This window comes from Phycodurus eques, chromosome 23 (assembly GCF_024500275.1).
Source record: "Phycodurus eques isolate BA_2022a chromosome 23, UOR_Pequ_1.1, whole genome shotgun sequence".
NCBI lineage: Eukaryota > Metazoa > Chordata > Actinopteri > Syngnathiformes > Syngnathidae > Phycodurus > Phycodurus eques.
In genome coordinates this window covers 3,311,897-3,326,603 of record NC_084547.1, presented here as the reverse complement: position 1 = coordinate 3,326,603, position 14,707 = coordinate 3,311,897, and the positions used below count along the sequence as shown (strand labels likewise).

General features: G+C 44.2%; 1 protein-coding gene across 1 annotated transcript; it reads right to left on the bottom strand.

The window, feature by feature from the left end:
* Positions 1–1,534: 1,534 nt before the first annotated feature.
* kiaa0232 (KIAA0232 ortholog) lies at positions 1,535–10,864 on the bottom strand. The gene is given in 8 exon segments (XM_061669236.1): positions 1,535–3,753; positions 3,838–6,984; positions 6,986–7,175; positions 7,268–7,352; positions 7,435–7,504; positions 8,241–8,381; positions 8,477–9,059; positions 10,545–10,864. Coding segments are annotated over 7 exon segments (4,125 nt in total). The 5' UTR covers positions 8,720–9,059; positions 10,545–10,864; the 3' UTR covers positions 1,535–3,504.
* Between the last annotated feature and the right edge of the window lie 3,843 nt (positions 10,865–14,707).

The window sequence follows — 14,707 nt, the reverse complement described above, 5'->3', positions numbered from 1 at the left end:
AAACAACTAAAGTTTAAAGAGGAATTGGGGGAGTATAAGGTTAATATAGTGCATGCATGCAGTGGCAAATTCATGATGGGAAGTAGTACTTTTGTAAGCCTTGTCCTGCACTCTCTTGGTGTATTGTATTCTAAACACGTGAGAAAAGGCTTGACGAAAGGAGGCAAGTTGACATGCTGGTGTTTTGGTCGACCCTTTTATTAGATGTTAATGAAATCCACAATGAAACAAAATCATTTACTCAGGGTGTACATGAAATCAGAACACACAGCTACGTTTGAGGGCGATGGGGACAACGAAGAGGAAGGAATGAAATGACGAGTTTTCAGTGCTGCATTATGTTCTTCTGAACCACGGCGCAATCCAAACTCTACGAGCCAGTCGGTGATGTCGTTCCAAAGAAAACATAGCCCCTCACTGACTTTATTTTCTCTATAAACACATTTTGTTGCTGTTTATTCTTTCAAATGTAGCACAGGAAAATGGAAGAATTTCATGGAGAAAGGTGTGACGCATTCATTTCATCTCCAAACTTAACGCTTTATGAGTCTTTTTTTATTTATTTATTTATTTATTGTTTTTTTTAAATAACGCACACACACTTTTGTCTTTCTTTGAGAACACTTAGTGACATGATGTTCTCTCGCCTCCCAACTTTGACAGCAACGCTCAACTCTATAAACTTTCAGTCACGATTGAGCCAAAATACCTTCAAACCCGATCAATAACACCTCACTCTTCAACATTTCGGGTTCATCCAACAAAGGTGGACTGATGTTTGTTTGCCTGCTGCATTTTCAGAGACATCCCGTTTGTTTTTGTTTTTTTTAAACCCAGGCGCCCTTCTGTCAAAAAAACATGCAAACTTTAAATGACGTTTCCCCACGTACTCGAAGGTTTAAGCGCCAGGGAATTGCATAGAAACCTTGAGGGGCTCTTGAAAAGCCCTCCACATTGCTTATGCAGTCACCAATGACTTTTTTGTTTTTTTCTACCTCCCTCCTCTCAAACTATACAGCTCTAAATAAAACCTATCCTCTCTGTGGCTTGCTTGGAAATAATGTCAACGTGTAGCCTACAATCAATATATCGTCAATGCACTGCCACAGTTGATTGCAGATCATGTTTCTGAAAGTATATGAAAAAATTCCTGAGTGTCTAATGACCGTTGAACGACAGGTGGCGAGACCCTGAAGTTGGGAGTACTCTTTGAAAATCAGGTCTTGTACCCACCACGTATATGATCGATCACATTGACGCATCCATTTCCAAGCAACGGGCACATTGATGGCAATTTTGTGCTTGAGAATCATGGTTAGGATATAAAAAAAATATATATTAATAAGCCCCCCTAACTTCCCTTCAACCAGAACAAAATCTAGGCTCAATTGGGAAAGATAGGTGGCTTTATTAAATGCAAAACAGGAAACTCTTTGCCCCTGCAGATTTATTATTATTATTTTTTTAACTTCTCATTCAGCAACACATGTCGCAACATGGCTCAATAAAAAAATATTTGAGCCTTTCATTCCAATTTGTTCGTTTTTTTTTTTTTTAGATTTTTAAGACCGTATGCATGCGTACACCTTCACCATTGAAGCCGAATCACAACAATTGTGACAAATTTGTTGTCCACGCGCATCGTAATATGACTTAATATATCAACGAGGTATATGGTGAACCAAAAACAAAAAGGAAAACACACCATACATTTAAAAAAAAAAATAATAATAATCCAAGCGTACTTTGTAGTGTAATTATGGCATTTAGGTTTTTGTTTTGTTTTTTTAAACCATGTTTACCTTTTGCAAGATTAACTGATTTGCAACACAAACGTACTCCAAGTCAAGAGTTGTTTATACATTTTGCCTCGGGACAATGAACTGAAAGGAAATACGTGAGATTTTCCTCTCTGCAAATATTCACGCTTCAGTGTTACAGGCCTGACAACTCAAAACGATTACATTAAAATGAAATAACCAAATAAGCAAACCACATTAAACAGTAATCCAGAAAAATATTTTTCTCCGTTTTACAATTTTTGGAGAGAAAAAAAAAAAAAAGGATTCTGACCGTCTGTTCTACAAAAAAAAAAAAAAGGTTTTACCATAGCCACATGTTGGAAAATATTTATAGCACCAATGTGTACAATTGAAGTAACACAGGATTATTAAAAAATAATAATAATAAAATAAATAAAACCCGAACAAAACTGTTCAATTCAGATGCAAAAGGATGTCTGCGGAAAATTTTTGCGGGTCTTTACTTTCATTAAGGTTTTTTCCCCCTCCGAGCAAATTATTTCGGAGAATTGCAGTTAAGTAGACCGGTATGAGATTGTGTGGTTTTTTTTTTTTTCCACTTTTGATACCCCCCCCCCTCACAAATCATACCTTAATCTACAACTAGGTTCTCAAAAACTCATCTTCCATGATAAACTGGGGCAACTCACCTTAACTCACTCACTGCCAGCCTTCCCAGTTAACATGGATCTTTGACTTCTAAAGCCGTCAATGGCAGTGAATGTGTTACAAGCAAACCTGCACACATTCTCTACTTCTTTCAAAAATTCATCCAAACAAACTATAGAAAATTGAAGAGCACAACTCAAAGATTGCAGCGTTATCTTTCCCAACAGAAGATGAAGAGTAGCGCATGGGATTACAGTTGTTTTACCCGGTAATTAGGTTTTTGTTTCCTATTTTAACAAGAAAAGAAGAAAAAAAAGAAGAGACTGGTTGGACACACGAGCATGCACAACCATTCAGATGCCACCAACTGTCCAAGTATAGTAGCTGAAAAGCAGGTGGTGGAAGGAGCAAAACTGAAAGAAAGCTGCATCAGCTGCAACAGATTCTAAATGCTTTATATGGATATCAGCACATGGCATCACTCAAACAAAACTTTTTTCGTTATCCTATTTTAACTCACTTTTTTTTTTGTCATTGAGCTGATTGTTGATTACACAAGCATCGAGTTAGTAAATGAAAAAAACAGCAGTTATGCGTTTGTGTGGGGAGCGGGGGGGGGGGGTCTGTGGAAAGCTCGAGAAATTAGCCTACGTTTGGTTTGGCGGCTCTGAGATGAACCTGAATAAAAGCTGGTAGCGGTCCAGTCACCGAAAATTGAGCAACCTTTCTTCTCGCCAACACAAGTCCACTGCGAACTGAAGAACTCAAATGTTGCTGCTCCCTAGAGGAGAAATCAGTTACTTTAAAAAGGATACCTTCAGTTCAAACATTTTCAAATGTCCAGTGGTGCCTTGAGATACATTTGTTCCGTCTATGACGGAGTATTGTTATATAGTCTGTCTACACGTGTTGTTGCGCAGTTGTGTTCAAATATTAATTCCTAAAAGGATAAAATTAGATGCTAATAATTTCCTGTTAGCAATAGCCTTAAGCTAACAGACTAGAGGATAAGCTATGTGGTTGTTTTAAATACACAAAGTGTAAACTGAGTGTGGCAGTTAACAGTTTGAAGCCTCATTTTTTTGAAGAATATTTAGAAGAAAAAACATTTGACACTTCGACCATGCAGTGCTCGTATGTAAAGTTCGCGCTTGCAAATCAAAGGAAAAAAACCAAACAAAACAGCTCGTATCTCAAGGCACCGCTTACTCTTAATGAGGGGATGAGCGTTACCTGTACATTGAGAGCCAGGGAACAAGGGGGGGCAGAGCGTGTTTTGCCACCAGCACTCATCGTCCTGGCTGCCACTTACTCTCTGTCCGCTTATATTCAACAGAGGGAACTAAACACAAATGGGACGAGAGGGTGATATAACCGCGAATGCTTGAATCACGTGTTTTAAGAGCAGTTCGAGGAAACAACTCACCTCTGGCACGTCTCCGACAAAGTCGTACGCAATCCCGTATTTCGGGATTTGGCCTGCCGCTGCACACAAGTACGTCTGTTTTTCCCCCGGAGAGCCCTCTTTTTGCAGAGGGCCAACTGAGGTGTTCTTCTGCCCACCTGCAGTTGATGCATCTTCTGCTGTTTGGCAGTCTAAAAATCTTTCTTGTTCAGCAATGGGCAGAAGGACACTGGGGCCTTCCTGTGAATCCAGAGAGGTCTGGGCACTCTTCTCCATGCCAGACTTCTTCAATCTCGGCAGGAATTTACCAGATTCCAGTTCAGATTTCCCATAATACGGGCCTTCACATTCTGCGTCCTCCTCTAGTGGTTTGAGATCTGCCTGCGGATCATCGCAGACATCCACCGGCGCCAGGACGGGAAAACTCGCCTCCTCTTTGTCGGTCTCTGCCTCCGAATCGCTCACTCCGCCGGGAGACAACTCTGAGGCCGATATTGGTCGGAAATGAGTCCTGGGGGAAATGCGAATGGCCCTGTACTGCGTTTGGTTGATGCCATAAATTTGCGGGCAGAAGGCTTCGGTCTCAGAGTCAGAGCACAGAATAGATTTGGGCTTGAACCCTGGACTGAAGGAAGCCATGTCCTCTGGCTCGAAGGAACACTCGACATGGAGAACTTGAGAGAAGGGATTGTTCAGGTCGAAGGAGGCAAATGGGTATTCTAAACGTTGCTCCTCGCTACGCAAGCCGTCGTAAGATCCCAGCAAATCTTCCCGGAAGATCAAAGAAAATCCCTTATTCAAGCCGTCTCGGCTCCCCGTAATGGCGCGCTCGCTTTGGCCGAAGGACACAAGAGGCCGCCACAGGCGCCGGTGTCCTGGAGCAAAGCAGCTGCCCTTGTTGACGAACACGTCCGCGCCGGCGATTGTGAGCATCTCGGAACTAGAAGCAGATGCGGCGGCAGACTGGAGCGAGCTACGTTGAGATTCATTTGGTGGCACGACAGCCCAATTCTTATCGCAACTTAACGTCTTGAACTCTCCGTACACGCCACCGATGATGAAAGATGTACCGTCTTTATCTGATCTCAAGTCCCAGGGTTTGGACGGAGTCATGTAATCCCCGGCGCCATCTAACTTGGAGAGTTTGTTTTTGGCCAAGTCCTGTTCTTCGTTCTTGCCCTCCCAGAGGTGATACTCTGAGCGCTGCACAGCTTTTTTCTGAACACCTTTGGCCTGCACCTCCAGACAGCTGCCACAGTAACCACCAGAGTCTTCGGAAAATACAGTCTCGCTCATTTTCTTAGCGCTTTGCCTTGACACCACCAACTTGGCCTCCCCGACTGCAGACCAAATATCTTTGATTATTCCTGAGCTGTACCCGCCCTTCTGTTGCTTTGTGTTATCTGAGAAAATGCCCACGCTGTACTGTTTACTCTCGTCGTCTTCCAACGCTATTCCACAAAGGGACTCCAATTTAGATTTTTTGGTGTACGTCTGACAGGATGCTGTGCAAACACTCGTCTCCTCACATTTGCGCCCAGAGTCTTCCTGCAAGAAGTCCAAGATTTCATCTTCTAGATATGTACCAGAAATAGGAGGGATGATACAATCAATTTCTTCAGTGCCAATCAGAGCGGCCGGCTCCTCTGTGGGGATATTCCCGTGCTCGTTGTCTGAACGAGTCTCTTCTGAATGTGACCATGGGCTGCATGTACGTGTTGAAAGGTTGGAGCAGTGTTCAGTTTCATCAAAGGCACTATTTTTGGTCCATATCAGCAAACGAGACTGTTTATTAGCATGCGGGTCGAGACAGCTACCGGGATCGGTGTTGCTGTCGTGAGCGACAGAGAGGGACTCGTGGGGAAAAGAAAGAGTGGGACTGTCATACTGCAGCTCAAAAAGAGAGAAGCGAGACGAGTTTAAGCCAGACGGCTCGCCGACGGCCTCGGGAATTTGCGGCTCCACCAGATTTCCGGATAGATTCCTCAGGGTGAAAGAAACGCTATCGAGGAGGGGGGAGAGCCGAACGGGTGAGTCGCCCAAGAAGCTTTCTCCGTCTATATCGTCTGAAGTAGAGGGCGAGTAGCATCCCCAGACTTGAGCCAAATTGTCGAGATCCTCCATGAGAAACCCATAAGATCCCGAAGCTTCCTCCAAGTCTGTCCTTATTGCACCGTTCCCTTGCTGCTCCAGGCCATCTAACACTAAACAAGATTCTCTTTGCTCGTTGCTCTTTTGTCGAATCATGCCGAGGATCCGACTCTCTTGTAACGAGTCTGAGGCACTAGTATCCAATATGGATTGATAAATATCAACTTCATAGAAGTCGGTGAATTCTGGCAGATGCTTGTCATCTAAATGTCCACTATCCTCTGGCTGAGGGCAGCTAGAGGTCCCAATGAGTTCAGCAGTCTCCTTCTCTGCTTCGCCGGGCGCTTCCACAAAGTGGCCGTCGACAAATGAGCCCGCAGCAAGGTATGTTCTCTGGTAGTTCTCGTTGGCAAAACAGATTCCCTGGATTCTCTCTGGCAGGAAAGCCATGTCTGCTGACAGGGCCAAGTCTTCGGGAGAGCCCACTTTGCTTCGATACTTTGTCTCCAGCTTGCTTTGTTTGCTGCTAAAAGGTACAAAATAGTCTGTGATGGGCTCAGTGTACCAAAGTGGCTCCTCCATGTATTCCTTTGCATTTCTGTCCTCAAACCCCACCTCATTTTCTTGCGCCCAGACTGGATCGTGAGAAACCTCTTTTAGGGATCTTCTACTCTTTTTGTAAAGCTGTGGTGGTTTGCCCGTGCCCGCAGTGGCTCTGCTTCCTCCTGCATTCCGTCGCTCCTCCGTGTCAATAGCCTTCAGCTGAAGCTTCAACTGTCCGCTATTACGCTGTCTCTTACTCTTCCCAACTTCTCTGGATTTGTGCCTGACTCTAACCGCCTTGCTTCTGAATGACTTGTCACCCGGGTTCCCACTTGAGCTCGAGCCCGCCTCGCTAGAGCCAGAAGACCAGGATCGGGCCCGATATTTGCCCCCAGACCTGTGTCTCGTTTGTCTCTTGGAGTGGCCGGTGTTCTTCTCTTCTGCCGCAGCACCACCATGGTATCGGTTCTCTTTCTCCTTCTTGCTTCGGCGTTGTTGGCCTCTCTCGTTTGTCCACACTGGTGATGGTACCGCACACTTCAGGGTTCCGCTCCTTGGCAGCCTCGCATTCACTGTTGCAATCTTTTGGAGAGGAAGTGTCTGTGCTGGTCTGCGGAGCGGCCGAGGACGAAGAACTCGAGTATGCCTTGGCTTTGTTCCACACGGTCATGATCTCTTGGAGACAAACAGGCTTCTCTGATAAAGGTGGGAAGGCTTCATAATACCTGAGTCCCGATTGACAAAAGAGGCAAATTCAAACTCAACCATCCCAGTTCATGGAAATGTTTGAACACACCAAGTACATGATGTGACTTACATTTCCACCTGATCCTTCGAAGAGGGGGACTCAACTCGATCAGGAGAATGAGCACCATCAGCCTTCTTTTGGATCTGTTTTTCCTCTGTAGGACAACAACATATTAAAAATGCACAGATAAAACAGCAAGTACTTTTCCTAGTCACTATTAAACACAACCGACAAACCTTTCTGTTTGTTTTGAATGTCCCTAAGTTTGGAGCAAAGCTCCTCAACCAGGCTTTCAATTCCAGAGTTCTGAAAAGGAAAAAGGACAGCAGCAGTTAGTTAGTTAGTGAAATATACATGAAAAGACTTAAAAGAAAATAATTAAAAACAAGAGGATCAAAGCAGCCGACTTGCGAAAACTGCGGCTTGACCATGACTGCGCTATATTTAGTTGCGTCTTAGGTACCTTAGTAACGTTCTAGAAAAACAGAAGTTGAACTCTTATCAAACTGTTCTGACGCGCCGAGTCCTAACATACCATAGAATTTATAGCTTTCTTAAACCAAGAAAATATTCCTTACCGTTTCCCTTATATAAAAAAAATAAATAAATACATAAAAAAGTTTAGTTACCTCCTGTCCTATGTTTGCTCTTACATCATTGTGCTAATTCTGGTCAGCTGACAGCCCAATGACTGCTGCTATCCCGTGTAGCATGTGCCGGTTAAAAAATAGACGGCACAGTGGGCCGGTTGCTGAGACCCAACACCCCTGCACCCCCTGGCACCCTTTGAACGTTTTGCGTGGTTGTCATTATGAACTCGCAGAGCACCTCCCGTACGATGGCAGTCAAGCAGCCTATCTTGTTGTGCCTTTTCTTGTCATACATAAAAAAGTAGACAACTCAATTTTAAATGCAAATTATTATTATTATTTTTTTTATACTTAAAACCACAACAAATGCTCCATAAATGTTGGACTATTTCTACGGATTCGATAACTAGGCTTTCTTTTGTTACAGAATGCTTCGGCCGAGCAGCGCTTACTTCATCAGACGCAGAACGAAGACATTGCACCGCCGCTTGTTTCTTCATTTCCTCGAGACTCAGGTCGGTCCCTCCCTTCTTCTTACTCTTGCCCCATTTCTTCCCAGTTCCCTTCTCCCAGCCCAAAAAGATGTCATTCTCCTGTCAAACAAATGTTGAATATTTGAGAGCATATCATTATGTGCGACAAGTTGACTTCCATCTTGAAATTGTCATTTTTTTTTTTAAAACATTACATGAAGGTAGTCCTGCAGGTCATAGTCATAACTGTCATGCAGGAGGAGGCTGAGGACATGGCGGGTGTAAATCATGGCGTCGATCCCGCACTTCTCCAGCTCCTGGCCCAGCCAGTTTTGCACTGGACCCAGCGACTGGAGCAGGGACATCTCTGAGGCAGGCAGGGGGGCCACGAGCGGGTAGGGCCAAGAGAGGTTCGCGGGAGGAGCAGGACCGTCTGAATCGGCGCTCACTGGACGCATGAGACCTCAGGTGTTGGTTATTCTCAGGTGGATTGGCATTGCGATGAGTTGTGTGTCAGGTGGTTGAGGGTGGTGGGGGGGGGGGGACAAGTACAGAGAGGAGGGGGCGAGACAGAACCTGGAACCTCTGGAAGGTGGGCCAATCACTCCAGCGGGATGCACTGAAGGGGTTCTACGTGAGGAGGCATGTGGGATTCCCCCCCCCCTTTTTTTGTTGCTATTAGCAAAAAGGGTGGTTTTATTCGTCAGGCATGGCTTATGCTGCCGCACAGCAAAACACAAGACGTGTTTGCGTCACACGAAGGCACCCATGTTGGAGTGATCACTTCACCAGCGCCACCTGGAAAACAGCAAGCGAAGGGATCAATGGATCGAAAACATTTCTTGGCGAGATTGCAGCAGTGAACATATTACAAAAAGCCTATTCATGACAATACAGCCTGGGGGCAGACTATTTCAATACGGATGGATGACAGATTTTGGAACACAACACATGATAACATACTAATACGTACATTGCGTGGAACTGTTTGTCTACACAAAGTCAAACAACCAAGAGATAGCACTTTAGTTGAAAACAGGCAAGTGGCAGGAAAACACTTCCTGTCAGACGCATGTGTTTTGGAGGCTTACAAGAGGCACATAAGAAGCAAAGCGAGGGTGCGCCGTTCACATTGGCCGAGGTGGCTGTCAATCAAGGAAGGCCCATTAGAGGTTAGCCATTATGAGACGTCAAAAGGGAAACGCTAAGAAGCTTAACTGTGAGCAGCCAGCAGCCCAACACCGTTGCATGGAAGTCCAGGTGGAGGTTACCTCAGCGGGCCTGACCGATAATTGGGTGAATGCTACTATTTTCACATTCCCACATTGGAAGGCTCCCATTCAAGTAAATGAGACATTGAACAAAAAAACAAAAACAAAAAAAAGTCCTCATCCTCCCATTCTAAATTCTAAACATTTTGGGAAGAATTTCCACATCCCCATAATTCCGCTTTCACAATAAATTTCCCTGTTTGAGATATTCTACATATTTACCACCTCCGTCCACATTTTGCGACTTTTTTTTTTGACAGTCCAACTTCAAATTTATCAGCTCATTCAGTACATCTTTGGTTCAATATGCCATTATTTTGGGTGGACATCCGCTGTGATTAATACAATTTATTCACCTCATATTACAACTTTGAACAGCTAACAACGACAGTCCTGTATATTTTTGTGCACGTTTGCTCAAAACGACATCTTAACGATGCGTTCCTGTGCGGCGTTAAAATTAGCACGCTAGCGCCAATAGCATTTGTATTTCACAAGGTTAGACGGACCACCGACCTTTAATGTTAGCTCAGGAGCTAATCATGCTGCGCATCGACGGCAACAAAGATGACGACCTCGAAGTGTGCGGCTACTTATGTTTTCGCTTTCGCGTTGCCGTTTGTCCGGCAAATTACTTGTTTGTGACATTCGAGCTCCCGAGTGGGGGAAAAAAAAAAGCGTCAAGCTAGCAAGCGGCGACCTGCTGACATTGTTAGGCCAAGTGGTTTACTTGCGAGTGGGCAACATGGCATCCAAAAATGTTAATAAATTAAAAAAAAAAAAAAAAAAAAAAAAAAAGTGGGCAACCCGAACAGAAGAGCAGCTTCGAAGCGGAGTCGTTGTTGTGGCCAAAGGAGAGAGGAGGAGGAGCTGCTCCTGGACGGCGACCGGAGAGGACTGACAGTTGCTCGCTTCAAAAATGTGCGCCATGTCGTCACACAGTCAAAGCGAGCGACGCGTGGAGAATCAAAAGACACGACATACACACGAACGACCGAGCCGCCCGACGTACCTGCGAGTGGGCTGAAGAGGAGAGGAACACCGAAAGGCGAGCGGCTACTTCTCCGTCGCTGCCGTTCCGAGCTCGTCGGGCTCTGGAATCCGCTGCGGTCGCATAGCGTATCATGGACGCCGACAGAAATGGCGCTAGTGTTTTCGCCTCCAGTGCCACTTGAGCGGCGACGGGGAAAATGTCGACATTCGGGCTCAAGCGAGGGGAAGGGGGACCCGTTGAGTGCGTGCTGACGCCAGAGCCACAATGGCCTACAACGGAGGCCAGTTTCACTCGGAGGACGGCGCTTCATGCGCCACCTCCTGAGTTCGTATCTAGGCAACGAGGCTAACCTCCGCCGTCCTGTTACCAGATACTGGCTCCTTCCGCCAGGGTATTGCATCAGAAACACAACTAGTACGCCAAACGCTGGTTATTGAATAATAATAATAATAATTATTTATTTATTTTTGTATCGGTATGCCTTCATTCTGTTTTTTCTTTGTATACATATATTTTTGGAAAATACTGTATTTTGATCTCTTACACTTTGTTGGCATTCAGGTGGACGTAAGTAAGAATGTATTGCACAGGGGAAATGTGTTTCTCTACTTTTAATATGATCATATTCATAAACACTTCGAACCTTAAATATGTTCTCAAACTTTTTGGGTCAAGGGGGGGAGTCCAAGGAATCCTTTCGAATTGACTAATATAGAAAATAACTTTATTGTCCCTGTCACAGGAACAATAACAATTGGGAGAATGACTTTTCTATGACATGGTCGTTTTGCAATTATTTACATTCAGTATTGTGTTTACTTTAGACTATCCTAATCCCAATTAAACATACCAATGTGCCATAAGAAGTATTTATTTTTTCCATGTTTCAACCTAAATATCCATGTCCTATTTAATAGAGAGTAACTTAATCATATTGAATTATAAATATGAATCCATCCCAATAGACAAAAGAGAAATTTCAATCATTTGAGAGCTTTTATTTGGCCCAAAGATAAATTCGGGAAGCGTTATTATTGTTTTATGCCTTTTTTTATTTTTTTGACACAACACAATTTATTTTATTTTATTTTTTGGGTTTGAGAATCAGTTCTCTACAGTAATGCATAAAAGTATCTCCTGTTTTTTTTTTTTTTTTATAAGAAAAAAACAGTTTCCGGCAAGTATTGTTACTTGTTGAGAGCAATCTAGCGTTTCAGGTTATTTTCTTAAGGAATGACCACCTGGTCTGTCAAGGAGCACATTTTATGTAACGTTTTGGGGCACACAATGAGTCAAGGCCACATGAGAGAGAAAAAAATATATATATCCCCAAGCCATTGTCTCTTGCGGCAACTAGAGGACGTATTGAGTGGTTTGTCTGATCTGGATCTGCCTCCGGAGCCCTGCAGTCAAAGGCCAAACACCTTATTGATCTGGGGCAAAGCATAGAGATGTGCGATAATGAGGGCACAATCAATATCTGCAAAACAAAAATCCCTCATTGAGTCCAGTGGATCACAATGACTTCGAGAAGCATTTTTATTTTTATTTTTTTAAGTGAATCAACTGCGTATCTCAAGGCGCCACTGTGTACGAGCAGTTCAATGGAAATGAAATTATGAACGAATGGAAATGAGAATGCAAAAAAAGAAACTACCTTAAAAAAAGTCTACAGTACATATGAGCTTTCTGTTATCAGTGGCAAAGCAAAAAAAAAAGTTTTGTGCTCGTGTGATATTTTGTAATAGTCTCAATGCATTTGAATATTTTGATATTTGTGGTCTTGTCACTTTTTTTTTTTTTTTTTTTTTTTTTACAATTTAAAAAATGCACGACAAGCTTTCATTTAACATTCAACGTTTTCCTAATGATTTGAAAAATAATACAATGTCTTTTAACATTTAAATCTTTTCCCGTAACCTTCAGACGCGGCCGTGTTCTATTATTAGACGACGCGATAACCCAATAAAAACAGGCGCGTGCTCGATTTTCCACAACTGAATGACTATGTATTAAAAAGTCAATCATCCATCCATTTTCTGTACTGTTATCAGTGGCTTTTTTTGTAACTATACTGAACAAATCAGCCATTGATCAAAGCTGCTGAGCATCTAACATCCACTCAGACATGCACATTAATGTTTAGCAGTCCCTCTCAAAGACATTTTGATCCTGATAATGACTTAGTTGTCAAATTTCCCAGATGCCCCGAGGCTGACTTTTCCACATGGCGTCTGATAAAGGAGTGCAAAGTCTCCCCGTCATGTGATTCTGTTGAATAAGCGGGCCGGCTCATTCAAACTTGGCTGCCTTCAATTACGTCACACGCAGTCAAAGCGGGGAGGAGATTGCGTCACACGGTGCGCGGAGTTGCGCGTTCGTTATCAGCGCAATCCAGGCGTGCGTGCCCTCTCAATGCAAAATGTTGCGATCCCCGTGACGAAACGAGCACATTTTAAGTTACCTCGGTGGAGTCGAAATTCAAATTTGAGCCCATTTGAAAAGTTCCTAAGCTAATTGCGGAGCGATGCGGCCTGCTGTATGTGGGTCAAAGGTGAGCGGGTTGTGCACTATGAGTGGGGCCTTTGTGTTTGGACTGCGGCTGCAAGTCTTCCCGGAGCTCCTCGGGACTTGACTTGAGTCAGACTTAATTTGGCAATTTTAGGATTCAGGCCCCACGCTTGACTGTTAGCTTGCTACCCCAGAAAAGCGCAAGCAAAAGAAAAAGATTGTATGACTTGAACCAAGTCACAACTTGAGTCTCTTTTGCCGCAGCAGTAACTTGAATGTAAAGACTCGAGACTGATTATGCCTGGTTCTGGCATGCTCTCGGAACGACCCGGAACATCCTGTTTGACGGAATGCTTCCAAAATGGCAGCACGATCGGCATGCGCAGAATGGCAGTCATCTGACCGGTCTGAGCAGACAGGTTGAAGGAGCGCGACGACCCCGGCACACCGGCCGGCAACCCGATTGCCTTTGTTCTGCAAATGTCAGGACACCCAAAGGGTCACGAGTGATTCACCAAACAACTACGAATTTACTCCCAAATAGACTTTACGCTGCAATTTGAGCTAAAATGCATTTGAACTTTTCCAGGTGAACTGAATTTGACCTCCTGTAAACTTTTGAATGCTCATAGAGTGATACAAAAAGACTGGAAGAGTTACAGAAAGGCATAGTCCTATGTTGTGGTCACCGAAATCCCCATTAAGCCTGTGTAATGCACTGCGCACACGCACAGGTGGAGAAAAGTGTCGGGGTCGTGACCTCGCAAGGTGATTATTAGTCAGCGGGCGGAAGACAAAAAGTGGTGAGTCATGTCTGCAGTTTGATGCAAACTATATATTTACCACTGGAGGGCAGCGCAGGCATCGTAGCAGGCAGTGTTTGCCAAACTTTATGAGAGCCGAGGCCCATATTTTATATTTTGAAAAATCCCACAGCACCTAAACAAACCCGACAACGTCGCAAGTTCTACTGTCAGATGACGACTGACTTGAGTCGTCGTCAGGTTTTAGGTGCGCCCCTGAAAGTCAGGAAAACCGAAGGAGTGCTAGAAACAGTTTTGACGCTTTAGCTCCACAACTGAATACGACATAGTTCTCAGTCTTTGCACGTTTTCAGCAACTATCTTGAAACATGTATAATGTCTGAATTCACTTGAGTGTCTTTAATTGGAAGAGGCGACGTCGTGGTTGTTTGCTGTGACTTTTTGTGAGAATCTGCTGCAAGCGTGTTGTTTGGGTTTCGCCTTAACCACCTTCTGCCTTTGGTGAGACCACTGTGACGTTTTTCTCCTATTGTTCAACGACAAAAGGCGTGTATATTTGCGCAAAGAAATGACCCTTGACACTTCTGCTCAAGTGCTCCAACAGGTTTTTATTCAGCGGGCCTCGCCCTCCGCGCTCACTAGAAGCAGCACGCCGCTTTGCCGATGCAGGACAGGCAGGACACGGCGATCATAAACTCCTGGAAGTCCATCTCTCCGTCTTTGTTGCAATCCATCCCCTCCAGAAGCTTTAGCCCTTCAGGGTCTACCTGTGCTGCCTGCACGCCACAAAAATACAGACATCGGCATAAACGAGGATCGAGAGTGCATTACTGGCGCTAAACTGATATACAGCGAATCATTGCGATATCGATAACATTTCATGCAGTTCCATTTGTATTTGCCGGC